Source organism: Geospiza fortis, unplaced genomic scaffold, assembly GCF_000277835.1.
Source record: "Geospiza fortis unplaced genomic scaffold, GeoFor_1.0 scaffold145, whole genome shotgun sequence".
Classification (NCBI taxonomy): domain Eukaryota; kingdom Metazoa; phylum Chordata; class Aves; order Passeriformes; family Thraupidae; genus Geospiza; species Geospiza fortis.
In genome coordinates, this window is record NW_005054362.1 from 2,204,412 (window position 1) to 2,217,250 (window position 12,839).

Sequence of the window (12,839 nt, forward strand, 5' to 3'; positions counted from 1 at the left end):
ATCTGTTGATCCCTGAGTCCTCTTTATGGTTCCTAATATTTTCCTTTGTGCCTATGACATTACTTTTTCATTCCTGAAGCAAATGTACTGCATTTCAATCTCCTAATGATGCTCTCAGCAGCGTAGGAAATGCAATAAGGGGTGTAATGATATTTAAGAATTAGAGGAGCCCTATCACACAGAGCTGTTCAGCTTGATGCATTGGTGAGAGCTCTATGGTGTAAATGCCTGACAGACTGCAGCAGAGAGCGAAACATCCAGTGAAACACCCATTTCACTGGCAACAGGCAGGAATACACATCAAAAAGCAGAGACAAATGCTGATGGGGTGCCTTGGTCCCCTGGGAATGTGACAGCCAGTGCTGTGTTAACATGTCACTGCTGAGCTGGGCAAGCACTGTATTAATGATGAAAAGGATTATTTCATTGCTGTTAATTCAGCCAGGACACCCAGCTTTGTAAACAGGGCTGGGGAGCCCAGGCCTGGAGCCAGCAGGATAAAAGTGTCCTCAGTGTCTGCAGAGAAAGGATGCATTCTTCACCTCTCTCTAACTCATCAGTTCCATGGCAATGGTGCCTCCTCTCATTAGAGGCGTCCCTGCTCCCTCTGCCAGGACAGAGCTCACACAGGAACTGCAGTGGCAAGCAGAAAACTGGAATAGCTGCATGCTCCAGAATGGCCATTGCTTGTTGGCCTCAGTCAAGGACATTTGCATTGGGTACAGGCTGCTCAGTCTTTGCTGATTTGAGCCAAATCTAGCAAAAATAGCTTCTTTGGGCAGAGATGTGGCACAAATACACAACCAAAAGGCGAGACACCAGCTCAGACCCGTACCTAGGGGGTGAAGAGGAAGAAAAGTGTCTGGGTAATTTCCTTTGAACCTCTTGTTGCATCAATCTTTATTCCATGTAGTCTGTGCAAAGGAATGTGTTTGGATGAAAAGGGTGATCAAACAGTGCCCAAGTGAGCATTGCTCTGCTGTCCCATCCCTGCAGGACAGGCACTGAAATCACCTGAAATTCACCTTGCACCAGCCTTAGCCAAGTTCAGCCTGAAACCATGGATCAGTGTATTGCAAAATCATTTCACAAACAGGAGCTTAGAAGAAGGTAGAGTCAGGATTACGAGAAATGGATTTTGTAGGAATTTCACTACTCAACTCCTCAAATTTCCAGCTTGTATCCCAGCAAGCTGTCACTGCTACAGAGGAGCTCTGAGACTCTGATCTCTGCATCCTCCCACAAGGGTGACTGGATGACCTGGCTGCTGGCAGCTCTGATTTCTTGTGCTGGCTTCTATCAGTCCTTGCAAAAAGCATCACATTTCAAATGGACTTTGCTACATTTCAAATGTATTTCCTTGGAACAGAGTGTTCTGCATTTATTTGTATTGTTATAAATCCTGCAGACCTCTTAAGGCTTGGAGCTGCTTTTCAGAATCTCAATTCCAAGTTCCCTTCTCAGAACCTTGTGGTTTTTCATCATTGTATGTTTACATTAGAAGAAGACACCTCTTTGTGGGAGGAGCTGGAAGGAACTGTATGACCTTTGCCATGCCATTTTTTCAGTGTTTAGATAAATAATTGATGTTTGATTTACTCCACTCGTTAAAAGTATGAATTCCTAAAACTGACTTATCAAAAGTTGGACATTTGAATCGGACAGTGAATTTAAAGCCCACATTTCACTCCCTAGGCAGAACCAAACAATGATGATTGTCTCTCTGAGTCAGAGAAGATGGCAATGGACTTGAAAGATCCCAATCGCCCAAGATTCACCCTGCAGGAGCTCCGGGACGTCCTTCACGAGAGGAACGAACTGAAATCCAGAGTGTTTTTGCTTCAAGAGGAGCTTTTATATTACAAAAGGTGGGTTACATCTCCTCTCCTGTTGGATGATATACTCAGGGAGCCACAGGGCAGGTGTAGAAACAATAAATGTGCTCTGAAGTTCTGTCCACGTTCGTGTTTCTGCAATGGCTTGTGCAGAGACTGCAAGAATGCAGCCCCAGTTTGAACCTGGTACCTCAAACTTGTCCTTCCCTCACTCCCAGGTCTGCCCTGGATCCTAGAAAGATTACAAATATTTAATAGATTTGAACTTCAAAAATGAGGGTAGGAGTGGGTCTAAAATGAAAATTCTAGACCTTTTATTCAATCCATTCCTCTTCTCCCTCGCCACAATGGGAAAAAATATTGAATGGACACCCAGGTCTTGGTGCTGATCCTTGGCTGATAAAAAAATCTTCTATTGATTTGAATGGGTTTTGAACAGATCTTTTTGCATTCCTTCATCAACAGTGCTACCTCAGATTGAATTGTAGATTTCAAAGTGCTTCCATAGCTTGGGAGGAGAACATTAATTATCTTTTCTTTCTTTCAAGTGAGGAAATGGAAGAAGAAACTAGATCCCCACAGCCTACACCTATAATTCAGCCAAAACCCTCAACTCAGCCTGAATCTGGAATCAAACGACTGTAAGTAGCATATTTATAAACATACTGGGTATAGTCTGTAAATATCAAATGTTTCTTATGCATAGGACAATTTTAGACACTTTAAAAATTCAGATAACCACATTCCCACTGTATATGAGAGAGACACTGAATGAGCACTTGGCAGATGTGAAACAACAGTTGGGTTTGCCCAAAACCTTTGCCTAGATCTGGGATGACTTTCAGTCTTGGATTATCATTTTCCCATGACCTCACTGTGCCCATTTCCCTGTTGACTGAAGCCTTTAGACCCTGACTTGCACTATGTGGGCAGCACAAAACCCTTCTGTTTGCTGAGCAAATTTGCTGCTGAGAGGATGGGCACTGGCTTGGCTAAGAGAACCCCACCTTTTTCTGAAATATTAATGCTGCTGGTGGAACCAAAGCTTACTGCCAGAGATGTGCTGCTACCAGAGTATCACTTTATAAAATCACTGTATTGGCCAGTCCTTTTCTCTGCTGAAACTCCCTCCTGCACATTTATTTATTCCAAATTAAGTCTTCTAATCTCATAGCAACTCTTTGGATTTTTGTGATGCCGGAAGCTTAACTTTTTTAACTGCATAAGTGATTTTGGAACAGTTGTTTCCATATAAAGAGTTCTTCCATCCTGTCTCCACATCCACAGCCTTCAGTCCTTGTTTAATAACAGCAGCAGCCCTGGGAGAGTAAATTCCATAGGAAGACCTGGACTGACCCAAAACACCACGGAGTCAGGAGGGCACTGTTGATTATTTGCAGTAGACTGCAGCTTTCTGCCTGTGCTGAGAGAAACCTTCCTCTCACATGAGTAGAAAGTACACTTTGAGTTTGGAGTTCAGTTTTCATTCTGTGACTGTGATGATGATGATGATGATGATACTGTGTCACACAAGATCTTCACTGTAAAGTTTCTCTTTTCTTTTACATTTCTTTTGGAGCTTTTTAAAGCTAATTCTGTTGTAGGGAATCGCTGGTTTCAGCTCACACAGTTTGTGTTGTGCAGCTTCCATGTTTGATTTGAAATGCTGCCTTTGATGAAGCAAAGGCAGCATAAAAATGTAAACAGAGGTTGTAAGGCAGAGCACATGTTGGTGAGGTATTAGTTTTGACTCTGCCTAAGCTGAAATTACTTCTTTTAGATGTCATGCTCTGTCCCCAGGTTTCACTCTGCTCTCTCTCCACTCAGCCATCATATTAAATAAGGGAATATAAAACTGTCTGCCTGAGTAATCTGAAGGATGGTAACAGTTTCCAGGTTTGTCTCATTCTTGCAGCCTGTCTGGATAGGATTTCTCTGCTGGGGTTTTATTTTCCTCCTCTCTTCCTCTCTCTGTGTGTTGTCAACACTGTACTTGTAGTTGGGCTTTAAAAAGTCAGGAAATGTCACTGCTGGGCAAAGCAGAGAAGCCAATGCAGCTTCTGTCCTGTCCCAAGACCCTCCTGCCCCAGTCCCTGCCTGCTGTGAGGTGTCTCCAGAGCTCCCTTCTCCCTCTCCAGGGTCCCTCTGCCTGCCTGGGGAACACCCTGGCACATGCACCCAGTGCTGTGATGAAACTTGCAGTGCTGCTCTCTGCATGCAGAGTGCCTTCACAGAGGAAAGTGGGGCTCCTTTTCCCTCTCTTTCAGAGTTTTTCTCCTGATTAAACAAAAAGCTGAAGTACAAAAATAGGAGCCCTCTCAAGGGAAGTTTACGCTTGCCTGTGCAATGTGCCCTTTTCCCTTCACCACACAGAGTCTGAGGGAATGAGCCATATGGATGTGTAGCCTGTGCCACCCAAGATGTGCTCAGGTGATTCAGTGCTGCAAGTCCATAAAGAAAGGAAAACAGAAGCTACAGAAATCAGCATTTTTTCTGGGTTGGCACGCTTGGGGCAAACTCTAAGTTCTGATCTCAGATGCCTGACTCATACATTTGTCTCTCCCACATCACATGACAAGAGTTTTAATGAAATAATGTAACCAGGAGGCTATACTGAGGAGGAAAACTCCAAGGATTAAAAAATGCTCCCTCTGTTTGGAGCAGAAAACGCCCTTTTGTTTTCTCCTTAAGACTACGTGCCCTTTTGTTTTCTCCTTAAGACTACATGCTTGTTTGTCACTGATGTCATGCCTCAAACAGCCAGGAGTTTTCTTCCTATTCTTGCAGTCTACAAAAGCTGGTGTGTCTGTCAGTTCTGCAGCTCAGGACGTGCCATGTTGCACAAAAATAGAAATCCTGGCTGCTGCTAATGATCCAAGAGTGCTTGCCCATTTGTTTTCAATTTTAATCTCAGAACCGCAGTTAGTGAGCTGGGGAGAGCTGCATTTGGTCACAAGTGAAATGTCTCTCGTGATTTCAACTTAATCTTTAATCGACATTAGTCCACAGTTCAAAAACATATTTGGCACAAGGGAGAAGCTGTGAGGAGAATCCTTAGACAGACAGAGGGTGTGCAGGTATGGATGGAGGTGTGCTGGCAGGGCTGTGTGGGGCTGGCTGGGCACAGAGCACTCAGCTCTCTCAGCTCTGTGCTGCATGGATTGTCTAATGCGCAGTGCTGAGCCCTCACAAAGAACCCGTCTTGCTGCGAGCCAGCTCCAGAGTGCTCCTGCCAGAGCAGCTGCAAGGTTTCCCTAAAGCATTCAGCTGCCTGCAGTTGGCATCTTCCTGCATGAGCAGTAACACAGGTTCCTTTGGAACAGACACACAGGCCCTTTAACCACGGAGTTTTCTAGGAGGTTATTTCGAGAGTTCACCTGCAATACTGGTTCTTAACCTGAAAATATCAACTGTAACCCTTGTGGAATCTTTAACTGTAATGCTGGTCCTCTCTAACCCTGTGCCAATATCCACTAGTCACAGCAGAGTCCTGTTTTGTATTTAACACACACCTTCGTCCTTCATTTCATTGTGTCTGTGCCTGTTTGTCTCTTGGAACAAAAATGTGCACTGTGCTCTGCATTGCTAGAGCTGGTCATACCTTGATGAAATCCAACCCAGGTTGCAGGCTGCCTCACAACAGGAAAGTGGTATCTTTTAGAAATCCAAAAGCAATTGAAACTGCTCCAATAACTGTTTTTTTTCTGAACAAGAGTTTTTCACTGAGGAGAGCTGTCTTGGGTGATGCAGATCCCCCTCTCCCTGTAACGTGTCCTGTGTTGTAATTCAAAGTAACCCCGTGTATCATGTTTGCCTCTTTTCTTTTTAACGGAATGCCTTTTCTTTCCCTTGCTCCAGTCTTATCTCTTCTGTGTCTGTACTTTCCTGACCAGGATCTTTACAGCCATAATGCCCATGGTAGCAGCTGGATTGATTCCAGACGATCCCACATTGCAGCCAATAAGAAGACTTGTGTCCCTTGTAGGATTTTTTTTTAAATGTTTGGTACTGTGGTTTCCTCTTGCATGACCCTGTGTTAACAAGCACTGCTGGTTGCATTCTCCTGGCTGCCAGGGGGATCCCAGAGGATCAAAGTGCCAATCAGAATGACCAGTCAGTGTCAGTACTCATCCCAGTCCTCCATGCTCATCCTCAAACTGACATGTTCTCACCTTTTGCCTTAATGTTGCCATGCTAAACCAATCATTATTCCTTGGAAAATCGGTGCAATATGCAGTTTTAACCACATCTGTTAATTCTGCTTCCTAAGCAAGGCTATTCACAGTTCTCACCAGTGCTCTTTGAGAAACTCGTTTCTAATAATTTGTTACAATCATTAGTTAGAGTTACAGAATGGAGAGGCTGATTTCCACATTAATTTCCACTGTTAATTACAGGCTGTTGCTTTCATGTTTTTCTATCTATGCCCTGTATATTTTGTCTCTAATTATGTATTTTGGAATAGAGTGTAAACTCTTCATAATCAATTCTCTCATGCAATTCTTGGCTCTCCCTGGAAGACATACTGATAATTGTTAATGCAAAGTCTCTTTGCATTAGAACTGCTGTTTTAGCAATCTTTATGGCAACGACAGTTTCCTCTCCACACAGACAGGCTTTTTCCAAACATCCTTCATGAGAATTTTCTAGCCATAATAACAATTTTCATTGCTTCAGAAGGAATTTTAAAAGCTGAACCTTTTAGAGATTTATGAACTTATTTTTCTCCTGGTTAATTTCCTGATAAAGTGAAAAATCACTGAGCTTTGAAACTGACTGTATGATCACAGCAGTCCTATGTGTGGGCTTCCAGACAGTAACCCTGAGCAGGCAGCACCAAATGTGCTCTGGAGGAAGGCTCAGTCACCAAACACTCCTTTTATGAGCTGGAGCTGGCTCTGGCCCTGAAAATATTCAGTACATGTGTGTGAACTTATGAACTCCTGTGATGAAGGTGGTAGAAAAGTATGAGGCTAATTAAGTGCAAAATACTTATTTCACTATTAAGGCTGCACATTTGAAGCCAGAAAATGCAAAAGTTCAGGTTCTGCTGGCACTGTTATTTATGTGCATTTAACTTGTGTAGTGGTTTATTTCCCTTTCTAATCAACAAGTAATTATTCTTAATATTCTCAGTGATTATCATCCAGCCTCCTGTGCATCGAGAGGCATGGGAGGTTGAACTCCCTGCTCTGCACAAGGCAGCTGGGAGGGTTGGGATCGTGGTGCTGAGGGGGATGGAGAGTGGGATTTGGGAGAATGCTGAGGAAGATGAGCATCGACTCAGGGTCAGGTTTATGCCCTGACCAATATTCCAGCACCTGACAAAGCTGAGGTTCTATTGGCACAATCCCTTACTGGGCAGCATTTAGCAGTTCCTGTCCTGGATCACAGCTGTGTGACACTTGGTACAGGGCAGGCAAAACAACCTTCACCTCCTGAAGCCCACCCAGCACTGAGACCAAAGGGATCCACAGCCAACTCAGTCCTTTGGTAGCTGGAACCCCAACTTTTGCATTTCTCAGCAGGCCTAAACACTGCACTAACACCTCTTGTACTGAACCCACAATGAACATTGACTTTGCCTAATCCAATAACTTCATCCCATACAAATAAAACAATACTAAGGATTTTCCAGCTGTATTTTTTAGCTGTATTAAATGGCTGTTGGTTCATGTACGTCATTATCTTAGAGCACCCAAGCTGTGTGACAGGAAATGACGTGCACACTCGTGTGCATTTGTTTAGAGCCTTCATCCTGCAAACTCTCGTGCACAGAGGTGCATTTATTCATTCCTTTTTGCAGGAATCAAGTCTATGTATCAAAACTTCTACACTGGGAAAAAAATATGGAGATTTATTTTCTTATCTTGTGAACTTCCTTGACCTTAAAAAAAATCTATTTCTGCTTTGTGGTAAAATATACAGATTTAATGCCAAAGATACCACTTTACTTATGCCAAGAAACTAACCTGGATCGTGTGGCTTCGTTACCTGAGGGCTGGGGAAGGGGGAACCCACATCTAAATGATACCTGCACCTTGTAGAGTCAACAGCATTTAGAGCTTATCTGAAGCTTCTGTAGCCAAACTGCTTGAGATTGCAATGACTCCATCCCTAACAACGTTCTGACATGCACTCCCATCAGGCTGCTCTGCCTTGATTTTCTGCAGATGCAAACAGAGTTTTTTGCTCAGTGTTTTGTTGTGCTGTGCATTGGGGTGGGGGTTTGAAGTGCTTTCAGGATGGTAAACACTGTTCTTTCTTTTCCCTCCCTCCCTCACTGCTCCCTTCCTGCAAGGTTTAGTTTCTTCTCTCGTGATAAGAAACGTATGCAGGCGTCACAGAAAAATGTCCACTTCCAGCAAACTTTTGGAGAATGGTCACATTCAAACAGAGATGATTCCTACATGGAACAAGGACAAGAAGCCCTGCAACACCTGTGACTAAAGCCCTGAGGTGTTTGGTTTGCTGCAGTAGATCTCAACAGTCTTGAACAAGAAGCTTCTGTAAAGCATCGCGGCAGCTCGTCACTTTTCCTTGCCTTGCACACCTCGGGGGTTACTTCAGACTCTCCAAAAGGGATCCCTCGCTGTTCACTTGGTGACTGTTTGCTGCAAACAGGAACCCAAGCTTTGTAGTAACAGTTGCTGACACCCTGGGACATGGAAGCTTCTAGATGACTTGTTTTGTGCTGAATAACAAGTCTATGATCTTGTTCATGCATTAACTACAGTAACACAAGCTTCTTTAAACCAAAAAAGGACCTGTGCCATTATTAGAAGTTTGTTTGCAGTGTATATCTAGTACAGGGCGAAGACTCTTTTACCCTGTTTGTTAACACTACTGGTTGTTTGCTTTTTATTTCTCTAAGAATTTTTTCAAGAGGGATACGACAGCTGGACGCCCTTGGTGGCAGCCACAGCTCTGCTGTGTCCTGTCAGTGCCACTGGCATCGGCATCTTGCAGAGTCACCCCTTGGAAATGCACCTGACACAGTGAGAACTGGAGTAGCCTTGAGAGGGACAGGGAGTGTACATTTCCCTTGTGCTTACAGTGCCTAAAGCATGAAGAGACGATGTATGAGGTGAGCGTGCCTTGTGTTCTGCAGTATTAATGGAAAACAAATTGCTTACAGGGAAGAACCCTAACTTTTGAATTTTTTCCCTTCTTACCAGGGACTTCCTCACAGTGTAGCAGGCAGCTGCTGTAAAAGAATTAGATCTTTCCCACAGACAGGTTTTTAATTAAGTCACACTTCAGTTTCCTGTCTAGGTAAAACTGCCCAACTTCAGAGGGAAACACATCCTCAGCTGGCGGACATGAACTATTTTGCTGCCCTAGACATGACCCCAACCTTTTCTCTTGACTCAAAACTACGTGGGCAGAGCAGATGAATTCTGTGTGTGAAGCTGCTCCTCTGGTGGTGGCAGATGTCTGGGTAGCCCCTGTTACAGGGCTGAACTTGCCAGGACAGCCCAGCAGCCAACCCCAGGGGCTGGGGCTGGATCTGCTTTGCAGCTGAGCTGGTGAGACCCCAGGCCTGACCGAGGTTGTCCTTCCAGCACTAACACCTCCTGGTGTCAGTGCTGAGGACACCCAGTGCCAGTGCAGTCCCCACCTCTGCTCCACACACTGCAGAGGAGCCTGACCAGGTGGGAGAGGGCTCATGTGTCCATGGCTCCATGTGAGGACAGGGCTGAGGTGTCTCTGTGGCCTTGGCCATGGGCTGGGAAGGTCCATGCTGGAGACCACTTCTCCTGGGGAGGATCTCATGCCAGCTGGGCCATGGGCAGCTCCTGCCTCTGCAGCTCAGTGCCAGGGGCTGGGGGATGCTGTGGGCACCACACCCCCAGCTGCTCCATCTGCTCTGTAGAGCCTCTTCTCAGGAGAGGCACCAAGGACAGGAAATACAGCTGAGGCTGGAGCAAAGCTCCAACTACTCCAGGTTCTGAGTGTAGGAGGAACTCTCAAAGGACTCCAGAGGGCTTCGTGCAGGCCAGTTGTTCTTATTATAGGGTGACACAAGAGTGGATTTTTAATGTGTGTGAGCAGCAAATGGTTCTTAGCCCATCTGTAGTAAAACCCTGGCAGTAAAACCTCTCCTTGCAGTGGTGGGCTGTGTGCTGCCCTGCTCCTGGCTGTAACTGCTTCATTCCAACGTGGACCTTCTGTATGTTCTAGGGAGGGAAAGTGTTTACTGTGCCCCCCTGGTGTCACTGGAGCTTGGGGCAGGGGGGACATGTGGCCTGATATGGGTCAGAGTCCAACGAGGGTATGGGGTAGATGTGTTTTCACCTGGTTATGTTTTGGTAACATGTTTAAAACAGCAGCACTTCTCCCCTCCTCTGAAAAGCAACTCTTAAATGGGGAAGCGTCTTAATTTAATGATACTTAAATTGCCAAGACCTGGCTTCACTTCCATATAACAAAAAGTGCAGTAGAGTCACATCAGGCAGTTAAATTGCGGACGACCCCATCCAGTCTGTCCCGAGCGCCGTTCAGTCATGTGGCTCATTCAGAAGGGATGCAGCGAGCAGAAACCATGCAGGAACGTGGGCCTGAGTAAGCAGATCCCTTTGGAAACCAGCTGAGAGCAATGAGCTGGGATAATGCAGCTGCACAGACCCAACCTCAGCCAGTGCAGCACAAAGGAAATCTCCAGGCCCGGTGCACATCCAGCAGAGCCCGGGGCTGTGTCGGGCCAGCTCTGCAGCCAACACCAACTGCAGAAGGCAGGAATCCTTCCCCACATGTCTGCAGCATTACCTCAACCCCTCATAGCTCCTCCTGACCTGCTGGCATTAACCACTCGTTCTCATGTTTGCAATGCTGCATTCACACACCCCAAGTGCCATCGGGAAGGATGGCACAGAGGGAAGCGTTTGTAAAGATCTGAAGATCTGTGATGTATTGTTTGTCAATATTCAAGGAAAATCTGCTTTTAGAAAAGGGGCCAGGATGCTGGCAGGTTAGGGGTGTAACAATCCTGCCTGCCAAGTGCAGGATCACTGACATTTTTTGGGTTGGTTTATTTTTTTTTTTGGTTGGGCAATAAATCATTTTAACAGTTTAATAAATATTTCTGAAAAACACATATTTCTGCAAGACTTGTGTCTTTTGTTTTGTGGAAAGTAACATCACCCATTCTGGGGGATGCAGCTTATGGATCTGTCTTTGTACAACTTCATGGAAATACAGCCTCAAACCAGACAAGGTTTAGGATAGAGCCATTCCAAGACTGATGAAATACAATTTGAAATACACTATATATTTAGGAATGGCTTATGATGATGAAGAACATGACAGAGCCTTTTCTAGAAAGTACTGTAAGCTCCTTAATGGAAGAGGTGTGTCTGTATTTACAGATCCCAGCCCTGAAAAAGATGTTTTGCCCAGTGACTGTCCATGGATGCATCAGGAACATGAGGCATTTTCTGATGTGCTTACTGTCCCGTGGTGCACATTCCTCTGTACAAAGGAGTTTCATCCTCCCGTGTCATAGACAGTGGATTGGTTCCATGTTTCTCTCTCACCTTGCAGAACTAGTTAAGGACACAGTATCAATAAAGGTCTTGCCTGTCCCAGTGTCTTCACAAAAACGAAGCCACTTCCCATCAGCTTCTGTTTTGGGGCACAGAAGTTTGTTGCTATTCTGTTCCTGTGTCTACAGCACGGGACTGTTTCATAACAAACATATGGACACCTTGCACATGGATAACTCCTCATTCAGGCAGCCAGACAAGGTGTGTGCTGATCTCAGTGGGATGCCTGTACACACAGTGCATTTCTTACAGCACTCACCAGTTCAAAAACAGTAATACAAAAGTTTATTTTCTCTAAAGAACAATTCAACACACATCTCAACTGCAGTAGGAACCAAACTACAGAGAGCTGCTGGCAGCAGAGTCACAGGCACAAGGTGGCAACACCACAACTTGTTCTGGGAATGCTGTCACAGCCCCAAGCTGCCACAAGGGTAGGTGACACACCCCAAGGACAAGGCACAGTCACCTATCGGTGCTTATCATCATCTCTTTGCTTCTTGGTATCTCTGTCCCTGCTCCGGTCTCTATCCCTGTCCTTCCTGTCTCTGTCCTTCCTTTCCCTCCCCCTGCTCCTCTCCTCTTTGGAGTCTCTCTCTCTCTCACTGTCACCCCAAGCCCATGACCTCTCCCTTTCTGGCCAGCGTTTGTCCCTGCTCCTCTCGTGGTCCCGGTCCCTGGTTCTCCAGTCCCTTGTTCCCTCACGAGACCAGTTTCTTTTCTCTGATGATCCTTCTCCATAGAAATCATTTTTCATGTTTGGCAAATTGATGGGCTTTCGGAAAGGTCTGTCCCGTCCTCCGAACCGCAGCTGCCCGGATTCTTTTTTGCCTCCAAACCCACCCCCAAGCCTCCGGGGAATCCATCCTTTGAGAGTTCTTTCCAGTTCAAAGTCCACAAAGATCTCATGTTGGTCGATGACAAGCCTGTTGGCATCTCTGTGGGCCTTCAGCAGCGCGCGTTCCTCTTTGTACTCAATAAACGCATAACCCTTGGAAAATCCCGTGACCAGGTCTCGAACCAGACGGATCTTCCTGATGTCTCCATAGCGGGAAAAAACCTCCTTTAACTTCTCTTCTGTGGTCTGAAGGTTGAGCCGCGCCACGAAGAGGGTGAGGTGAGGATCTCCCGAGACGCCCTTGTTGGGTACGTACCTTGCCAGCATTGCCCGCCATATGGCCCGGTCGTGGGGCTCCTCGTCCGTGCCATCGATGCTGCCGGCCTTGAGCGGGTCGTACTCCTTCGCTATGGGGGCCCAGTCAGCCATTGTCTAGGTGGGAGAACACACATGGCACAGGCTCACGGCTGGGTCACAACAGCCCCGGCAAGAATCGCTTCCAGCACGCTGCACTGTGTTCATCTGAAAACCCCCAAAGTGTGACACACCAAAATGAACCAGCCGTGTCGCTGTTGTTTGAGTGCACATGCCGGGACTGAGCCGTGTCCCGGAGCCGCATCC

At 45.9% G+C, this 12,839-nt stretch overlaps 2 protein-coding genes across 3 annotated transcripts in view; one reads left to right on the plus strand and one right to left on the minus strand.

Moving 5' to 3' along the window:
- Positions 1-10,932, plus strand: part of RILPL1 (Rab interacting lysosomal protein like 1) — a 17,311-nt gene extending 6,379 nt beyond the window's left edge. Inside the window, exons 4-7 of one of the 2 annotated variants that reach the window (XM_031059460.1) lie at positions 1,696-1,868; positions 2,384-2,476; positions 5,729-5,816; positions 8,137-10,932. In XM_031059460.1, coding sequence (XP_030915320.1) covers positions 1,696-1,868; positions 2,384-2,476; positions 5,729-5,816; positions 8,137-8,142 — 360 coding nt within the window. In that variant the 3' untranslated portion in view covers positions 8,143-10,932. The remainder of the gene's footprint in view (positions 1-1,695; positions 1,869-2,383; positions 2,477-5,728; positions 5,817-8,136) is intronic. The other variant, XM_014308258.2, reaches the window with a different exon arrangement.
- Positions 10,933-11,642: 710 nt separating this feature from the next.
- SNRNP35 (small nuclear ribonucleoprotein U11/U12 subunit 35) lies at positions 11,643-12,780 on the minus strand. Its single transcript, XM_005424006.3, has one exon. The coding sequence runs from the start codon at positions 12,645-12,647 to the stop codon at positions 11,850-11,852; it is 798 nt and encodes a 265-aa protein (XP_005424063.1). The 5' UTR covers positions 12,648-12,780; the 3' UTR covers positions 11,643-11,849.
- Between the last annotated feature and the right edge of the window lie 59 nt (positions 12,781-12,839).